The sequence below is a fragment of the Euprymna scolopes genome, chromosome 4 (assembly GCF_053919585.1).
Source record: "Euprymna scolopes isolate OS-2025 chromosome 4, ASM5391958v1, whole genome shotgun sequence".
Lineage (NCBI taxonomy): Eukaryota > Metazoa > Mollusca > Cephalopoda > Sepiida > Sepiolidae > Euprymna > Euprymna scolopes.
In genome coordinates this window covers 71,818,162-71,839,937 of record NC_136485.1, presented here as the reverse complement: position 1 = coordinate 71,839,937, position 21,776 = coordinate 71,818,162, and the positions used below count along the sequence as shown (strand labels likewise).

The following is a 21,776-nucleotide window of genomic DNA, read 5'->3' as shown; positions in this document are numbered from 1 at the left end:
CATTTTAAGTCGTAAACTTCCCTTTTGCTCTCTGAACGTAAATAAAGCCAATGCTATCACCAAATGAACAACTCTATAACTGAATCGAAAACTTTGTAGATTACATCATTAAGACATCCTGTCTCACTCTCGCAACTCTCCGACTAATATGTTTGGGCCATTACTTGTATGACTGGCTGTGGCCTTTATCCTTTAATCTTTGACCTCTTTCTATTGTGTGATTCGTTGCGGTTTGAGATCAGTTGAAGTTTATTATTCCCTATTGTTTAGGAATTCTTTGACTTCCAAATGTTTTATATTTATTTGTTTCAAACTGTCTACCCCAAATTACCAAGCTTTGCTGTGTATTGCATATTTAGATAATCTACTTGCTAGCTATTATAGAACTCCAATTTGTTACATTATTTGTGTCATTTATAAAAAATTTTTCTTCTTTTCAAACATCTGTACTTGACCTGGAGAGTAATTTGGTATTGTGAGGTACAAATCACCCCTATTTCAGAACTAAGTGGAATCAACCAGTCTTATGAATACCACTGGTTTCAGAGACTAAATGGAGACATTCATACCATGTTTAACCGTATGCTACGAACACCTTTCTCTCATACCACTTTAGTGGTTCCTGTATTCTTTATGATAAATACATATTATATTTTATACACTTTACACTACTTGTGATTTCTTTCATTTGTGACCCCTAGCACGGGTCTACAACAGTTGGTAAATAAATATCTAATTGAAAATTCAATATTGTCACTTTGGTCTATTTACTGTTGTCTCATATTAAACAGTGTTTTCCACCAAATTACATTAGCATCACCTTCAGACTACAGCAATAATGCAAAGGACTGCATAAAAAACGTGGGAAAACTATTGTATGACCAGATGCTTCAAAGGCGCACAAAGAAAAGACCACCTTAAAATGTTTCAACTTTTTAAAACTATATTTTTATTGCAATTCATTTTTTTTTACTTTGTTTTTTGTAGGACCACTTTTTGTATTGGCAACAGTTGCTTAATCCGGGAAGTTGTTATGTGTTCAGTGCTTTGAAGATCAGTACTCTTACCAAGGTAAGAAAAAAAAAATATTTGATATACAGAAATTTTTTGTTAAAATGACCCCGTTTAATCACACCTTTTCAGAAGTTGATCATTTTATATTAGACTTGTATAACAAACTAAATCCCTACTTAAAAATTGGGTGCTTATTTAGAATTGCACTTTATTAAAAAAATAAAAACACAGAAAGTTCTTTATGGTGTATGTACTCATCACGAAACAAAGATGTTATATACCAAAAATCACGTAAAGTGATAAATTATTGTTTTTTATAAATAAAAATTATATTTTTCAGATTTTTAGTGATTTTAAGAATAAATTGTAGCCATAAGAAGCCTTAGTAATTCGAATTGAGTTGTGTTCGCTTATTTATTGTGGATAAAAAATGGCCGATCCAAAAATAGTGCCTTGCTTTGTAATAAAATTTGTTTTTTAGCTAAAAAAGAACTACTTGATCAATTTATGTGATTTTTGGAACGTGACATCTTTGTTCCATGCCAAGGGCATTCATCATAAAGATTTGTCTGATTTTTTTTTTTTTTAATTTAGTATAATTCTAAATAAGTAACAAAAATATAATTGTTTTGTTATGATTCCTTTGCATTAATAAAATTATGTGAACATTTTTGTGTGTATATGTGTGTGACTTTATCACTTTTATGTAACTTACATATTATTTCTTTTATTCATTATTAATTAATTCTTTATTGAAATAAACAATGCAAGAATGTAAAGTTGTAAAACTAGCTTGTTAAATATCCTGTTTAACAGCATGATTTAATTATGAAATAAAATTCACTATAATGCATTTCAGTTTCTTCATAATCAAGTGAGTCATTGTAATTTTTTGTTAATAATTAAAAAAAAAAAGAATGAATTACTTCATACTCCTTCGAAATTTAAAAGGAATTTGGAAACATTTAAACTATTAAATTGAAACATGTTTCTGGCTTGGAAATTCTTAAGAAATCTTCATGCATTTTTTTTTTGCATCCAATAATTTCATAAATTAAAATTAAAACATTATCTTAACAAAATTAAGCATAGTTTTATAACAATTTGGTTTAATTAATAATTTAATGGTCAAATGATATTGTTATAATTAAATTTAACTTTGAAAATTCTATTTAAAAATAACAATCCTCTCTGTATAAGAGTCAAATATGTTTTTATAATGGAGTACTGTTGCCACATCTGATGAGGTGTTGATTAAAGCACTCTTTCCTGTCTCAGCAGACATTGAAATCAAATGGATGATGTCCTCTTCTCTACTCCACAACCTCTTTCTCACACAAGAGACGTCTTTGCTTGTCTTTCTCTACTCTATTAATATTTTCATGGCAGGTGCTCGACTAAGCTTCAATCTATGTTCTCCTCATCCCATAAGACATTAACAACAAAAACTCGTCTCACTGCAATCATTGTCAGTAAATTCACTTTCCTTTTCTGTGTACCAAAAACAAAGTGAAACATCCATGAGCAAGTTTATTTTCTAGAACTGCCTGTCTGTGGAACACAATACCACAGGGCTGCTTTCTGGCTAACTATAACATTATCGTTTTTAATTTCAGTGCAAACAAATTCTCTTTAAGCTGCCCTTTTTAAATAATCAATTTCTTAACAGTTACAGCCATTGTTACTAGTCCCCTTGGTGTTTCACGGTCTACCTATCAAAATAACACTACCGGCCTTACTAAGCAGTGACTCATTTGTAAAAGACAGTAATTTACAAAAATATAAACAAACAGCATAGTTTAAAAGATAAAATAACAAAACAAAAATGAAACTAAAAAGAGACTCTCGGGTGATGCCTGGTAGGTATAGTTCATTATTTATATGAATTTACTGGTTAATCTTGAAAGACTGGTTTCTTTCTGAAAGTGATGAATATAACTTCCAGATAATAAATCTAAAATGGGCTTTTGTTAAGAGTCACACTTCTTTGCTTACACAGCCATTCGGCGGAAGTGACCTAAGACAAATTTTAAGGTTCGGATGACCAACACTATATAATGTAGTTTTTTTTTTTTTTTTTTTTAAGCAAATATAAAAGTAAGAGTTTTATTCAAACAGTCTTTATTTGAACTTTTCTAACAAAACTAGTCTGGGTGCCCAGCGTTGCCCGAGTATTTGGAGGTGTAAAAAAAAAAGTGGTAGTAGGCAGGCAGGCTCGAACCCATGACATGAAGGCAGAAAAGAAAGTGAAAGAAAACCTGACGTCTTACTGCTACTCCATGACACGACCGGAACTGTAAAGTGTTTAAATTTAATGTAGTCAATCAAAAACAAAAGATGGCGTTGCCTTTAAACCTCCTATGAAAGCAAATTATACACAAAGTCATTTTTAATGTGGGGGGAAAAACCAGCTCTCCCCAAAAGGGGCCACTCTGGCAGTCTTCAAATAAATAGCAATTGTCTCAGTATGAAGGGTTTCCCCTACATTGACCAAAGACCAATTATAGAACAGATACTACCCGGGCAAAGGCCAGGCGTTGGCGTTGCCATTTGCGTTCCAATAGTTTTGCTTTATTTATACGAAGAAGACAAACAAACACCCGTTTTTAACTCGATCAAAAAAAGATAGAAACGATGTACGTTTGCGAATCTGGGATATTGCAATCTGGGAAGTATGCAAAAACTTCTCTCAGAATCTAACCAATGCGAGAACCCTCATCCAAAAAACCTTTCATGGACATACACAAACATTCGAACCCATTTTACCCTTTATATATTAGACTAGCGGGGGGTACCCGGCGATGCCCGGGTGTCTTGAGGTAAATCAAAACTCGGGGGGGAGGGTGTTAAATAATAATAAAAAAATGTTTTGGTAGGTGAGTATGAGAATCGAACCCGTACCCTTGAGTTGGAAATTAATGTGTGAAAAAAAAAAAGTGCGATGTTACCATTGGGCCACCGCAACATACAGCGTAGACGTGTTTGAATTTATTTATCTAACTATAACTATAAAAACAGGCGTAATAAAAGTTAACTTTGCTGCTTACATTTGACCTAATTAAGAAGGTCAAATAGAAGTCACGCAGCGTCAGCGTCTGTTTGTTTATCTAAATTTGACTGTCTGATATACAAGATTGATCAAAGCTGATTGCTTCTGGACGTTTTTCCCGGCGCAATGCCGCGAACATGTCCGTTTGAGTTTAGTTTCACTTTATTTATACTAAAAAGCCCAATCAACACGCGAGAAGCCAAAATAGCAATAATTTTGTAAAAATCGACGTAAATAAATCTATACGCTTTCCTAATTCCTAGATATTATTATACAGGACCTATATACACAGTTTTAAGCGATAGTAACGACCCCGGGAGCGTGTGCTCGAAAAGCCTTTTGAAGACATACACGAAATAATCACACACATTTTGCCTTTTATATATATAGATTATAACCTTTATAATAAAAACATGTTTATGCACTGTTCTTTTTATAATTAAACATCAAAGTTGTTTGTAATGTTTTTTACATCAAACGTAAAAATAGAACTATCATAAAAAAATATTTGCAGGGTGTTTTTTTAAAAATATATTTGTGAACTGATTTTTCCAATAATATGTTTATGAACTGTTTTTTTTTAATCAAAGAAAAAACAGTTCATAAATATTTTTTTAACAAAATCTCGTTAAAAAAAATTCAATTCATAAATATTTTTTATAATTTATGTATGTTTGTTTGATATAAAAAAAAATTACCAACACCTTGGATGTTTGATTAAAAAGTAAACAGTTCATAAACATATTTTTATTATAAAGGTTATAATTTTGCTATAAAAGTTCAAATAAAAACTGTTTGAATAAAACTTTAAAAAAAAGAAAAGCTATACATATATATACAGTGTTGGTCATCTGTACCTTAAAATTTTTCTGACGTCACTTCCACCAAATGGTTTTGTAAACAAAAAAGTGCAACTCTTAACGAAAGTCCAAAAATGTAATTTTTAACAGATATCTAAAAATAGGACCCATTAAATTTTCCACCAAATCAACCCAAATTTGAGATCAATGTTTATTATTCAAGTAATTGCAAAGGGAGACAACTCAAGTTGTACTTGTATTCTTTTTTTGTTTTTTTATTATAGGGCTGTGGCTTTTCTCCTGTCAAAGTTTTTGTTCCGTGCATCACATGTAAAATTTGGCCACAAAAATATTGTCAGCTCCAAAAACTCGAAATAAAGGTATTTTTTTCTTCCATTTAAGCCAAATATTTTGAAGTATCACATAATTTTTTGTTTCTATTAAGAAAGAAAAATTTTTTTGTGTTTCATTGAAAGGAATAAAATAAAGTGCTAAAAAACAAGATGTATATTGCCACAAATCTTATGAAGAGTAAAAAGTCTATGATGAGCATTAGATGGAAAGTGTTCAACTAATACACCATGCCTGTTATGACATATGGTAGAGAAACATGGACATACAATAATGCAGTAATAGAAACGTTAAAAGTGGCAAAATGAAACAAATTATACTTGGCATTAGTCTACATGAAAGAAAAAGAAACACCTGGATCAGACAGCAAACTGAAGTAAACAATGTCATACAAGTGACTAAACAGATGGACGGCAATATGATAGATGGGAGTATATATATATATATATATTTAGTAATGTGATTGATAATTTAAAAATCAAATTATAATTAAATTAAAAATCCGTTTCATAAGAAGGAAAAACAACAAAATCAATTATTTGGATTACAAATTGGATTACAAATAATTGATTTTGTTGTTGTTCCTTCTTATGAAACGGATTTTTGATTCAATTATAATTTGATTTTTAAATTATCAATCACATTACTAAATATTAAATTAGCTCTAGGATATTTACCTATCGAGCTTATTATATATCTAAATTACAACGAGCACTTTTTCTTTCCCTGTATTTTAATTAAACTAGTAATTTTACTATTACATTAAAATACACTTTGCTCTCTAGACTATTGTTCTAATCTCCTTTAAAATATATATATATATATATATATATATATATATATATATATATACAGGCTCATTCAGTCTTTGACAGACTATGGATACCCACGAAGGGGTGTCTGCATGTGAAAGTTTTGTGTCAGAAGGTACGCAATCTCCAACCACACCTCTCCTGAGTCGACATTGTTAAATACCAGTGGCGAGTGAAGTGTGTGAACAGGACGACTGGAAACAAATGCCGAGATAAGTGGAGAGCACATACAGCGCCTTGAATTCCTAAATGGTCACCCATCTGGTACTAACCAGGCTCAACGTTGCTTAACTTCAATGATCTGACGAGAACCAGTGTGTCAACGCGATTATGCTGTAATCTATATATATATTTATATTTATTTATTTATTTAAAAACTGTACAGAAGGTGAGGAAAACATTGGTGCCGTCGGTTTTAAGCCCAATAGAAGGGGGACCAGTTAATTGTAACTATTTTGGTTTCCAGCCCAATATAAGGGGGACCAATGAATGGTTACCATTAACTGGTCCCCCTTATACTGGGTTTGAAACTGATGCTACCAGTGTTTTTCTGATCTTATGTACAGTTTTTAAATGAATAAATATTAAGCTCCTGTATTGGGAACTTTTTTCTTTATAATCGAGCACTTTGCTAGAATTTTTTCCCACAAACAGTGAACAAATATATAATGCATTAGCTTGTATGTTATTCCACAAATGCTTCTAGAGAAGTATGTTCAAGGCTATAGATGATGTAAGAAGCATAGAAAAACGTTTTTAATTTGTTATATTTTATTTTGTTATTGCCAGTGGTTTTGTGCTCTTTGGCACTAAATGTAGGCAAATGAATCAAAATGAAAACTATGAGAATACCGGAAATATTTGAGTAGGGTTCATTTCTTGCTATGAGAGTTAAACGCAAAATCTTGTAACTGTTTGACAAAAAAAAGTAGTCTTATTTCGTCATTTATATATATATATATATATATATATATATATATATATATATCACCATTGTTATTAATACTTTACTATATTTATCTGTTAATAGTTATTTGTATTAAACGTTTTTAATGAAAATAAAATTTTCATTTCGGATACCTACCAAATTTAAACATTAATTGAATTTTGTTTTTAGGATTTATTGTTAGAAGAATTTAAAGAAGAAAAACTTGACTTTCCCATTGAAAAAAACGTTTCAAATTTCACTTCTTATCAGGTGAGTTATATTCAAATTTTCTAACTGAGATATCCAATTGCAGGTGCCTGGGTTTAAATGTAAGTGGAAACATATTTGGATAACTATTCTCATGCATACTCCAAATGGGGACTACATATATATGTAGCAAAATGCAAAGTAATCTATTATATAAATGACAATTGTTTTGTTTTATTTTACTTCAGTTGAAGTTCTCAGAAATCAAGCGGCCTACAACCTGGGGCTAATACTTGAACTCTATATGAGATACATAGATATCCAAGTTCTTTATCTCTCAAACACTGAGTCAGTAAAGAAATTGAGAACATAATTTTCCTCTCCCCAATTAACCATTTTCATATGTTGTAGTATATCTTTTATTTTGGTCGCTTGGTCTTACTAGATTCCAAGACAGGAATTTATCTAGTCTGGTGGAATATCCAGCTTCATACTATTACTTGAGGTGACATCACTTGGAGAAGGTTCACCAGATTGTTCTGATAAACCCTTGTACAGAGAGACCTTAGACACTTGTGGACAGTGTCTATTAGGCATTCAAGTTCTCTCCAGTAGGTATTCAAATTTTCTGTGTGTATATTTGTATGTCCAGTTCAAAGTAAAAAGAAAAATCTACAAAACAAACATCCACAAAGTTAGTATATTCTTGATCAGTATTGCCCCGGATGAATAATATCTAAAATTTATTAAAAAATATTCATTCTCTGAGAATCAACTGGGCTGAATTTCATCAGAGAAAGTCGGCTTTTCAGTGTTATTATGTATGTTATGGAAACTTCTGTGGCAGTTGTCTGTATGTTCAAAGTTGAAGTTGTTGAAAAACTCAAAACTAACATATTGTTGATGACTCCATTCAAAGTGTCTTTTTAAGATGTATTTTTGAAGATCAGGTTGCAAAAGATTTAGCTGATTTGTAGGCATTTTAAACTATTGTAATTTATTTTATGCATATTGTTATTAAATATATTTATTTATAACTTTTTCTTTCAGATTATTAATGCATCATTAATATTTTTCTGTAATAGTCTCACCTATATTTACCCACAAACAACCTTCTTTAATCAATAAAAGGGAGTCATATTTAATCATGATAATGCTTGTCATAACACAGTACTACTGATCAAAGATCTAGAAAGTATGGTTGGGAAATCTTGCCCCATCCTGCATATCCCCCTGATCTTGCTCCTTTGGATTATTGTTTATTTCAAGGATTACAAAACCATTTAGTTGACCTTAGGTTAACATCACAAGAGGACATCGAACGTGAGTTAGATTCTTATCTTACATCAAAACCTAAATAATTTTACAAGAAAGCTGTTTATAAGCTCGTTGACAGGTGGAATCAAGTTATAGAGGGTAAAAGTTATTGTTATAAATAAAGATTTTTAAAAACATTTTTTTTTCATTTTCAAAATGAAATTTTAAATCAGCAAAAACTTTTGCACTAATCTAATATTTATAATTAAAAAATACAGTATGTATGAGAGTTGTTCCAAAAGTAAAACCTTTTTTTTTTTTTTATCTCAAAAAATTGAAAGTGTTACAAAGACAGGAGTGGTACCATTAAAATAAGCGACCTTTTGTATTCCAGAATTTATTTTTCTACATAGCCACCACCATTCTTAATGCATTTCTGCCAGCGATGAACGATGGCTGTGCATGGACATCTGTATTGTGCTTTGTCATTCAAGGGACATTCCAAAAGTAGAGCCTTCTATTTTTTTTTTTTAACTAAAAAAGTTGAAGAGCTACAATGGCGGAAGTGGTGTCATTAAATCGAGCGACGTTTTATACTCCAGAATTTATTTTTATACATAGTCAACACCATTCTCAATGAATTTTTCCAAGAGTTCAATGATGTATCTCTGCTTCTGACGCATGTCCATGACAGGGGTTGCTTTCTTAGAGTCTCACACTGTCAACATCTGCAACACAGAGATAAAACTTTCAGGTCATGAATGCATAAGTTCAGTCATCATAACAATGAAATTTGCAATCCCTACTGATCCATTTAGATGCAATAAAAAAAATAGAAGGGATTACTTTTGGAATGTCCCTCATAAGTTGTGTCTGGAGAAAAAAATAACATATCTAAATTCTGATCAAATAGCAAAACTACTCAATAAAAAAAAAAATACAAATTGGATACAACAGACAACAAAAATTGAAAGAAAACTGTTATAAAATCTATAGTTCCAAAGCAACCTATAAAACCTAATAAAAGTTAGCATTAAATTTTCTATTATTTTCAAGTGATCACTAGTCTTCACGATGCTGTTCATTTTGCAGTTGAATTCTATTTCCAAGCATGACTCTTTTAGTGTAATGCAGGCATGTGATTTATGGTACTACTAACATTTTGTTTTGCTTTTTTTTTCCTATTTTTTTTTTTTTTTCAACATTTTTTTTTTTATTATTTATTTATTTTTTTCAACATTTTTTTTTTTTTCCCCAAAAATTTTTTTCCCTCCAAATTTTTTTCCCTCCAAATATTTTTTCCAATTAAATGGGAGTTAACTTTGTATAGACGAATACAAGGGATCAACATGCACTCAGATTTCACTTTGACTTATTGTATACTAGAAATAGACCTGACATCACATTACTCAAAGAAAGAGTTCTTTGGAAGCTTTGAAGCAAACAATGTATGAGAGGAAATGACTTAAGAATCAATTATAAGCCCTGGAGTACAAAAGAAGGCGACATCAACAACTTAATAAATTTAAAAGTTTGGAATATGTTTTTTCCTTCGTGTTGTTGTGAAACTTTAATGCTAGCTGTCACAGTCACAGGAGGAGAGTAGTTGTTGGGAGACACAACTTATAATATTCATTTATGATTCATTGATTTGTATTTGAACATGTATTTTATTTCATCACAACATGGAAAGAGGAGTATTGCAACACTTTTTTCTTAAAATGTGAAAAATAATTCCAACTCCAATAAAATATTTTCTGAAAGGAATTAAATCGGATTACATTTTGTTTATCTTAACAACATGCTGCAAAGATCCACAACATCATAATTTTTGTATGACGAGGGAACAGCCTTTTAGAATATATATATATACTATAATAGCCTGAGGAGTCCTAGAGTGGATGAAATGCGGAATATTCAGTGTAGCTTAATCGCCATATATATTTTATAAATTACTATATATATACTAGCAAAAGTACCTGTCGTTTACTGGGTTCAAAAACAACCTACAGAAAATGGACTTATTAAAGTATGATAGGTTATGAAAAGGAAGGGTTGTAAATGTGGATTGAATTTGGGGTATCAAAACCAAAGCAAAATATGATGAAAGTAAAAATAAAATAGATAAACCCCATAATTTATTATATCATACCTGTTCACACTGAAACACTTATCACAATATTCTGTGGATTTATATTTAAAAAACCTTGTTAAACTTTGTGACATATTTCCATTCTATGGAGGTCAGGTTCAAACGAACACCCCATAATTTTATTATACCATATTTCTTCAAACAGAAACATAATTATCAAAGTATACTTACACGGATAGATATGAAAAGTTTTTATTAAAGTTTGTACCTATTTCCATTCTATGGAGGCCAGGCGCAAACGCAAACCCCACAATTTTATTATACCATCCCTATTTAAGTTAAAACATACTTATCAAAATATTCTTATGTACATCTATATAAAAAACACTTGTAAACGTTTTTTTTTTTTAAATTTTTAAATTTTTTATTTCCATACTTTGTGGACTAGGCGCGGATGCAGACCTCACAATTTTAATGAACCACTGTTCTGTCAGATCAAACATACCCATTCCTGTGTCTCGATACATCTTCTATCATTATATGTAATCAGTTTTTTAAAATAGTCAACCATATAGGAGCCTATTTATGATCAGACACACACATACACACACAGACATTCAACTTTATATTATATATATATATATATATATATATATATTGTGTATATTTAGACAGCATCTTCTCATTCAAACAAATATTATTGAAGAACACGGAATTCTTCTGTTTTATTATCTTCCTTTTCATCTTCTCCAATCTCTGAATAATTTTCTTTGTGTTTTTTTCAAAGTTTATACATACAATTTTGAAAAAAAACACAAAGAAAACTACTCGGAGATTGGAGAAGATGAAAAGGAATTATTCATAATTAAAGGATACTCTAACTTAACATCTAAATCTGACCCCCAAGATCGCCATGGGCATGGTATATATGCCTACATTAAAGATGGCTTTCCATGTGGTAGGGATATCTCCAGTGAAGACCCTAATTTACCTTATATGTGCTTCTGGGTTGCACTTACACCACTGCATTTATATTTGCCCTCTATCACCCCCACAACAGCGGAGTTACTATCTTTAAGAGTATATCTGAGAAAATTGAGCACATCCTGTCTGCTCATCCTTTGGCTAACATCCACATTTGTGGTGACTTCAATGTCCACAATGTGGAATGGCTGACCCACTCGAACAAGACAGATGATGAGAGGAGGTTCTGTCATGATTTCACCATTGCCTATAACCTCACTCGGATTGTTCACGAACCCACCCGTGTGCTCGATACTTCCGGTCAGTATGCTAGCCTTCTGATGCAATTCTCTATCTATATAAAAGCCAAGTACATCCAAGGATGAAGTACTGCAGCCACATTTGAGCAGGAATTGCTAAAAACAGCCTATCCTGCCTTGACAGAGTACAAAATAGGCTTCGTAGTTTAGTGGGGGATGCTCTTTTCTCTTCCCTGCAACCTTTCTTCCACAGGAGAGATGTTGTGAGCCTGTCTTTGTTTTATCATTACTTCCATGGCAAGTGCTCGGCTGAGCTCCAATCTCTGGTCCCCCCTCGCCAATCTTTCATGATAAACACCCATCTAGCTGAAACCACTGTCAATAATTTTTCCCACTCTTTATCTGTGCTAAACCAAAATGTAGATTCTATGAACAAAGCTTCTTTCTTAGCAGTTCATGCTTGTGGAACTCTCTTCCGTTTGCCTGTTTCCCACCTGACTACAATCTGGATGTCTTCAAGTCCAACATAAACAAATTCCTGATAAACCGCCCCCTTAAGTAAAACACTATCAAATCTCCAATACTAACAATTACTACAATACTATCCCATTGATTACTGTACACACAATAACCCTTATCCCCGAGTGGCTTCATGACCTTGATAAGTGGTGACTACCTTGTAAAAAAAAAAAAAAAAAAGGAAGATAATAAAAGGGAAGAATTCTGTGCTCTTCAATAACATTTGTTTGAAAATATATATATAGTCTGTTTATTATACAAACATTATTAGTTACATATGTGCATTTCAGTGGAGTCCCAATTCAGAGAAAACACTTCATCACAGCAAAAAGAATTGATATTATTAATTATCAAGAATATTAAATTTCTCGGTGGTGTGTGTATACTTCGTCGTACGTCATCTTGGCATTAAGTGTTACTACTGTTATTAATTCTTTTTTGGTCTGATGAAGTGTAGTCTCTAAATTTGGCCTCCACTGAAACATGTATGCACATATGTAACCAATAATGCTTGTATAATAAACAGACTATATGCCAGCTCTGTCCTGCATTGAGCACTCTTTAATAATCATGCGAGTTTCATTGGATTTACATCTAGGAAACCAATCGATAAAATCCATACATATATATGTGTGTGTGGGTGTGTATAAACATGTACGTATGTGTGTGGTTTATTCCTCTCCATTGATTTTGTAGGAAAAAATCTATCATTGAAAGGAGATGAATTTTACTTTATATATTAGTCAGATATATTAAATAGTTTATCGCTAAGTAATTCGTTTGATTGAATCAAGAAATAATCTATGAGAAATTTTATTGTGAAGAATTTTTTCTGCACTAACTCCTTCTTAATTGTTTTATTTTTAGGGAATCATAACAGATACAAATCAAGCATCGTGTGGAATTTACATTCTCAATCATCAAGTAAGGTAAGTTGATTTGATAACAAAGATGGCGCCTAAGTTTTATTTAATTTTGAACATCATATAAGAAGCAAGGTTTTTAAATTGAAGTTCAGAGTCAGACTCATAAGGATTTTTTTTCTTAATTGGATTCCAATTTTGATTGAATATTGGAAAACTATATGAAGTAGTCAAAATTTTTTAAATCCTATGATTCGGAGTCAGACCTTATAGGTTTTTACTCTGCAACTTTGATAGAAAATTCATTTTCAGTTTTATGTCTTAAAAGCTAATAATATTTTATATCTTAGCTTTTACATTAAACAGTCAGTCAGAATTTTTGGAATCCTAGGAGTCAGAGTCGGATCTTGTAGGTTTTTACTCCACAACCCTGATAGAAAGTTTATTTTTCAATTTTATATGTCTGAAAAGCTAATAATATTTTTGTTGTGGGGACATGCACATGCACAAGATATGAACTCTTCCAAACTGTAGATGTAGACAGAGAGGTACCGTTTCTCGGTGTGATGTGTATACTTTGTCGTACGTCATCTTAGCATTAAGTGTTACTACTGCTGTTTGCTGTATATTCTGTTTTGTTATCAATGCAAATACTTTTTTCTAAACCATATCTGTGTCTGTAACTTCTTTAGTGACCCTTTTATACCCTAGCTTTTATATTTTTGATGAGCACGTGTTCCGTTAAATCCTCCCCTCACAGATAGTCGCCATTTTGTGTGTTATGTTATTTTGGATGACACACACAAGTGTCAGAAGAAAGAGAAATGCACAATACTTATTCATGGATAAACAATTTATCGAAGACAAATGTATCAACACATAGTTGAGAATTAATGGCATAATTCATTCTCACTTGCTGCTGACAGTCCTACAGAATGTGCTTGATTTGGGGCACGTCCACAACAGAAAAGACACTACAAAGAAAATTTAATGGTGCTTATTTAGAATTGCACTCATTTTGAAAAACAAAAAAATAAAGAAAAAACTTTATGGTGTACGTACTTGTCATGAAATGAAGATGTTCCAAAAATCACAAAAATTGATCAAGTAATTCTTTTTGATTAAAAAAATATAATTTTACGATTTTTAGTGATTAAGTATTTTTAAAGAAAAAGAAATAGCCAAATTGAGTTGTCTGCCCTTGTCAGTTGTCTACCATTGAATTCGATCAAATATAGTGACTGGTTTCTCTCGCATTGAGCCTGTCATAAAATTTTATTTTCTTAAATAAAACAAACAAAAAAAGACATTTGATCAAATTATGTAGTTTTTGGAATATGCCATCTTATTTCCGTGACGGGTATGTACATCATAAAGACTTTTCTGTATTTTCATTACTTAAAATTTGCAAAATAAGTGCAATTCTATATAAGCACATTTTTATGCAGTCTATCGTAATTAGGAATGATGTGCTTAATTTTATGTGTAATCTACATATACATGTATAATTTATGATTTTTATTGTTTGTCTAGACAAACTGTAAATAAATGTTATGTCTTTATTAATGACAGGCTTTTTTTTTGTTTTTATTACCAACACGTGTGTCAGTTGCTAAGTGATACATGAATTCTTAGCAGCACTCAAATCTATTATAATATAAAACTCAGATCAACTTGCTTGCGACACTGAAGCCATCTTTCCAGTTTGCAAGTTCCGATTTAAAAAATTCGTCTGCTTACCTATTTTATAGCCATTCTGTCTTAAGTCGGATATTGAAAGCTACTGTAGCTAGTTAAGACATACACAAGGTCAACAATATATTTGTATTATTTGGATTCATCGAATTACTGTTCTCATCTTGAGTGTCATTTTCACAACATTTTGGTCAATGTAACTTTTTTTAGTTCTTATGTAGATTCTCTAACCTTTATTTCTATTTTTTGCTAGTATATATATATATATATATATATATATATATATATATATATATATATACTAGCAAAAGTACCCGTCGTTGACTGGGTTCAAAAACAGCCTACAGAAAATGGACTCTGATTTATGAAAGTATGATAGGTTATGAAAAGGAAGGGTTGTAAAGAGATAGCTTCGAATTTGGGGGTATGAAAACCAAAGCAAAATATGATGAAAGTAAAAATAAAATAGATAAACCCCATAATTTGTTATACCATACCTGTTCACACTGAAACACTTATCACAATATTCTGTGGATCTATATTAAAAAACCTTGTTAAACTTTGCGACATATTTTCATTCTATGGAGATCAGGCGCGAACGAACACCCCATAATTTTATTATACCATATTTCTTCAAACTGAAACATAATTATCAAAGTATACTTACGCAGATAGATGTGAAAAGTCTTTATTAAAAGTTTGTGCCTATTTCCATTCTATGGAGGCCAGGCGTGAATGCAGAGCCCACAATTTTATTATACCATCCCTATTTAAGTTAAAACATACTTATCAATGTATTCTTATGTACATCTATATCAAAAACACTTGTAAACGTTTTTTTTTGAATTTTTAAATTTTTTATTTCCACACTTTGTGGCCCAGGCGCATACGCAGACCCCACAATTTTAATGAATCATCATTATGCCAGATCAAACATACCCATTCCTGTGTCTCGATACATCTATCATTATATGTGATCAGTTTTCTATAATAGTCAACCATATAGATGTCTATTCGTGACCAGACACACACACAGATGTTCAGCTTTATATTATAGATATATATAATATTTTGATTTATATAGACAAATATTATATAATTGCTACACTGAACTTGCTAATGTTTCAGAACGATTAGTTTATTAAAAAACAAAGGCTCTTTGTCAAGCAATAGAAATAGTTTATTCGCTATTCATCATAACTGATCTTTAAAGCTAAGGATCATTTAAGGATCGGCTATGATGAATAGCAGATAAACTTTATTTCTATTGCCTGAAAAAGAGCCTTTGTTTTTTTTTAATAAACCAATCGTTCCGAAACATTAGCATGTTCAGTGTAGCACTGTAGCAACAATGTAATATTTGTCTATATAAATAAAAATATTATACTCTGCTCTTTTTATTGAGCACTCTTAATAACCTCGTTAAATTGATGGGTTTTATCTCCTGATACATTTACCTTGATGTATATATATATATATATATATATATATATTGTTGATTTTGAGTTGCTCTTTCTTTTTAAGTGTTTACTTTTGTTATAATATTGCATGCTGATTTATTTATATAATAGATTGCATTTGTGCTATGTTCCTCTTGTTAACGACTTCAGTCACCTGCGAGTTGGTTGTTTTATCCAAGTCCATAACGTACACATAAAAGAATATTCAGAAGTAAGTACATGAGTATTTTTTTTTTTTTTTTTTCAAAATTTGATATAATGTTTTCATGGATCTTCTTGCAATCTCTCATTTAAATAATGCAAACTTTCTTGACTGTTAATGTATATAATAATGGATGACACACCGGTTCTTGTTAGATCACCAAAGTTAAGCAACGTTGAGCCTAGTCAGTACCAGATGGGTGGCCATTTGGGAAGACCATGCACTATATGTAGAAGGAGGTTGACATCACAAGAGCTACAAAAACCTAACGTTATCAGCTGCCTTGACAGAGATATAGACTGGGGACCCCTTGTAAATTTTGTACTTCCATGAAACTTCCTCTTTTGGAGGAAACTGGTTCAACCCACCTTGAGTTAATGCTGCTTGAGTTTGTGTTTTTTTTCTTTTTTTTTTTGTTGGACACGTTTAACATGGACAGTTTACATCTGAAAATATGTTTCACATTATAGCTATTAGTAATGATATATCTCATCATAGTGAAAACACAAAAAAATACTTCTATTTTCATCTCTTATATTCACAACATTTCACTTGACATAACCTCTGACCTTCTTCAGGTAGAGCAAAGTAAAGATTATAGAGAAAAGAATGGTGGAAAGTTAAACATCTCCAAGAAGCAACACATATGTTAGATGGCAATGGTCTCCAAAGACAATGTAGTATAAAATTGAATACAATATGGGAACCAATAATTATAAATAGTACATTAAAAACCAATAAGAAAATTGCAATATGAGTAATTGTAAAAAAGAAAATAAAAAGAATTCTAGGTGCTTATACAACATGGAACATAAGTGAAAATTGCATTCTAAGTAAAAACTCTTTGATATACTTAAATATGTGAAAATAGGTAACGCCACCAAAAATTGAGAAAAATTATAAATTTTAATTAAAGATAAAAATTAATTTTTGTATTTTGTTGATTCACCATTCATTATTATTTGGTTAAATGACAGACTGATTTATCTCCCCCTAACTCATTAATGGCTGATTGACAAGATACAGTAAAACTGATTTTTATTTTAATTAAAATTCTACTTGATAATTCTTCCTTAATTTTTGTGTAGATAAGTATTTTTGCTTGATATGTAAGTATATTAAAGAGTGGTTCATCTGTTCTATCTCTATAAGCAGCGAATTCTATACTTCTAAGTAATGATGCTACACATCTAGATTATTATTATTATTATTTTCATCTTGGTTGTTATATTAATAATAGTAACATCTTTATGTGCTTTTTTTTAAAACTTAGGAATCTTTATACTGAACTTGGAAACCTGAACTGAATGTTGTGAAAATAACAACCAAGATAAGAATAGTCATCTAATTAATCCAAATGATGCAAATTATTAATCTCTATCTAAAAAATTAAAAAAAAAATTTAGTCCTTAAAAGACAAAAGCCTTAATCATCTCTTATTACTAAATCGATTTGTTTTCAGACAGGATTTGAGGAAATTTAATAAAAACTATTTTTGATGGTTGTCCAGACCCCCCCCCTTAAAATAAAAATAAAAATCTGTATATGATGAAAAGAAAATATGCACAAAAAATTGCGTACATAAAACAAGTAGTTTCATTTTAAAATAAAACAATCAAATTTTATGACTAAACTATGAGCCATGATCTTGCAACACCATCTTGGAAACAGTCTGAAAGAAAAAGGAATATAACTCGAAATAATTAAAACAAAAAAAACAAAAGTAATTCTTAACATGGGGAGACAGGAGGCATTGAGAAAACTCAAATTCACTAAAAAAATAATTTTCTTTATAAAAATATAACTATTTAATCAATTTACATGATTTTTACTGTACAATATTTTCTTTCCCTCACAGGTAAGTATATCATAGTTTTTTTTTTATTTTTGCTTTTTCATAGAGGGTGAGTTCTGGACAAGTGCTACTATTTTATTAATTTTTAGCATAACTTTTTTAGGTGCCAAAAATTCAACTCTTTTGCTGTATGAAAACCTGCATTAAAGTTTTAGAATTTTCTTCGATGAACACTTCTCCTATGGTAAGTTTCCCTTGCTTTTCTTCTTCAGTTTATCACAACACTCAAAATCTTTTTTGTAATGCTAAGTCCATGTTCAATAGCGTCTGTCCATTTGGTAGATGTATGGCCTGTGTTTTTATATAAAGACAGACGCATATTGGAGGTTGAGAACCAATTTGTATTAGGAGAGGCAAAGTGTTCGTAGGATGGAATGTGATTTAACAAAGGAGATGAATGTTCGTAAAATGTTTGTAGGTATGTATGAATTGACAAGGAATGAATGTTCGTAAAATGTTTGTAGGTATGTATGAATTGACAAGGAATGAATGTTCGTAAAATGTTTGTAGGTATGTATGAATTGACAAGGAATGAATGTTCGTAAACTGTTTGTAGGTATGTATGAATTGACAAGGAATGAATGTTTGTAAAATGTAACTTATCTTTTGGACGATGGAGAGGGTTAGGGTAGGCTGGTCATCCTGCTGTCGGTGATGCGTGTCCTGGCTTGGAAAGCAAGTGACTTCTTTCATCAGCGCTAGCAGCCCGGCGTCTTTGTCTTCTTTCTCCTCCTCTCTTCTTTGGTTTGTGTGAATTAGGCATTGTTTAGAATTGAAGGCATTTGGCCCATAACATGAGAGCGTAGTCAGCTTCAGTTCACTGGTGCCTTATTTCTTTTTCTTTTTCATCTCTTTAGGTCGGGTGGGAGAATCCGTCCGTGCGTTCACTGACGCAGCAGGGCAAATCTCCTCTCTCCCTCTTTTTGGTTCCCTCAGATCCTTTGTTTTTATAGTGGCAAACTGGCTCCCAGCGACTGTGATATTTGAGGTGTTTATTTTAGGCGCAGAGCTCTGCCATTGGTCGATAATTATTTTGTGGTTATCTTATTTTTTTCTTCCCAAGCGGAAGTGATGCGTGGAGCCATGTGCAAAGGACGATTTTTCATTTTGTCTCTCATGGTGGATACGTTAACATCCGGTTCACTGCTAATTCTCATCATGTTCCCACAGATGCCACCTATTGTTAATCATGTGATGAATGGTGACACATTGAATTATAGTGTAAGCTGATTAAGGCCACATTCAAATGCTCTCAGACTAGAAAAGTATATAAGGTAGAGGGTGCTGCAAATCTGGAGAAACTTATTCTCACTCAGATTCCAGGGAACACTACTTGTTGTTGCCAATAAACAATCACAGATAAGGACTTATATAAAAAACTTCTGGCAAGTAATAAATAATTAATAAGAAAAACCACCACCACCACCACTTATAGGTTCCAAAACTATCCAGATGCACTCATCCAAATTTTTCATAAAGTATCCTTGGAATACCAAATGTCATAAAGAGATAAAAATTTGTATAAAAATGCCAGGTGAGTAATAATTAATAATAAATATTACCACCATCACTTAGAGATTCCAAAACTACCCAGAAAAAATTGTATCAAATTTTCCATAAAGTATTCTTGGGATACCAAATATCATAGGGAGCTGAAAGTTATAAAATTACTACTACTACTATCTGAGAGGCCCTTTTTCGGCAAGTTTAAAGCAAAATATTGTATTTATTTGTATTTTATATTTCTCATTTCTCTGTAGCCGTTAAATGTCAGTTGGGCTCAAGTAATGGCATTTTCGCATTCCACAAATATCAACTGGTTACTTGAAGTTCAAAACTGGTTTAACACCAGTTCCAGCCTTCTGAGATTAAAGTAAGCTTCTTTTTTTTTTCATCCTTTTATTTTGAGTTTGTGAATATTTCTATGAATTAAAAGTTTCAAATTGGAGAATTGTAAAAGAATAATATATTTTAATGAAGATAGTGTATAATAATACCAAGATTAAAAGCAAAAAACAATATCCCAGCAATTGACAAAAGTATTGTAAAATATAATGAATGAGGAGAATATTCGTACAAGGACAGTTAAAATTAATTTTTCAAGCAGAACAGTTTTGTACCACTTTTATGTCCTCTTATAAAGATTAATATCGAGATATAATTCTATGAAACCTTATGTCTAGAATACTCATTCTAATTTTGATCAAAATCCATTACATGACTTTGATTCTAGAAAAAGTTTAAAATTCAAGGTGTCTTAAGAAAAAAGTGAAATTCAGGGAATTTTGCATAATTAGTGTCTATTGAGTATGTATTAAATTTAATGCAAATCTTAAAATCTCTAAAATCCCTTTAAAATACCTCAAAGGAACTGAAATGTGAGAAATATTTGTGCATGCAAATTTTTAAAGGACTATCATATTCAATTTTTTAAAATTTATTTTTTATTATTTCAGCAAAAACACGTTAAATGAAAGTGATTTTGATTTTTTTTTCTTTAAGGCATCAAAGACATGTTGATTCTGTCTGGAATTGCTTTTTGTTGTCAACTTTGAATGAAACGAGTGAAAAGTCAAAACAATCACGACAGAATTTGTTGCAGGAATTTTTCTCTTCAAACCATAGTTGTCCAATTGTTATGGATAAAATTTGCTCCAACGTAGAAAAACAGGTAGGTTATATATCTATACTATTATGTGAGACTGGATGTACTTGACTGGTGTAGCCCGGGATTCTTGTTTTTCTTATTACCCCACCCTTTCATACACACACACACCTTTTGTCTTCTCTCTTAATTATTGTTTTGTAAAAGAATATTTATACTTGTGAAAAGATGATTCAATGAAGGAATATGTTACTCATATTCATCCGGTGTTGCCTGGATGGTGATATTTTACTGGTCAGAACGTTTCTTATGGAAAAAAAATAATTTCATATATAGTCATGTTTACAATTTTTTCTTTGAAATTTTCTTTTAAAAAGATAAAACAAACAAACAAAAAAAAAAAAAAATTAGCACATTTGTGAATATAACAACTAAAATAAGTAGAATGAAAAAAAAAATTAATTTGTTTTAACAATTGCTATTTTTATTTTGGTGAAATTGACTTTTAATGGTCTTTTTTTTTTTAGCAAAAAATGCCCTTTATTAATCCAAACACTAAGTTTGCATAGCAATCATGCCTCCCCCTAAAAATAAACGGTTAAGAGGCATCATCTATAAGGTGGGCCCCCGTCCAAATAGATGACTCACTGCACACATAACAGATCTTACTCTACATTCTCAAGTAACATATTCAGAGGATTATATGCAGAGAGCTTCCATGCAGTTCTTTCTAAAGCACCTTAGATCAGGCTATCTTTATGGCACTACTCAAGTTTTCCACATGTCCATATCATAAGTTCAATTAGGTTTCCAAGTTTGAAAAGATGTAAAACCAAAAGATGGA

At 31.2% G+C, this 21,776-nt stretch overlaps 1 protein-coding gene across 1 annotated transcript in view; it reads left to right on the top strand.

Annotated features, from left to right (window-relative positions):
- The window catches only part of LOC145268423 (CST complex subunit CTC1-like), a 102,002-nt gene that overhangs the window by 29,676 nt on the left and 50,550 nt on the right, over positions 1 to 21,776 (top strand). The window contains exons 7-14 of the mRNA XM_080123986.1: positions 988 to 1,071; positions 5,148 to 5,243; positions 7,144 to 7,224; positions 13,120 to 13,181; positions 16,382 to 16,481; positions 18,431 to 18,511; positions 20,088 to 20,200; positions 20,830 to 20,998. Coding sequence (XP_079980112.1) covers positions 988 to 1,071; positions 5,148 to 5,243; positions 7,144 to 7,224; positions 13,120 to 13,181; positions 16,382 to 16,481; positions 18,431 to 18,511; positions 20,088 to 20,200; positions 20,830 to 20,998 — 786 coding nt within the window. The remainder of the gene's footprint in view (positions 1 to 987; positions 1,072 to 5,147; positions 5,244 to 7,143; positions 7,225 to 13,119; positions 13,182 to 16,381; positions 16,482 to 18,430; positions 18,512 to 20,087; positions 20,201 to 20,829; positions 20,999 to 21,776) is intronic.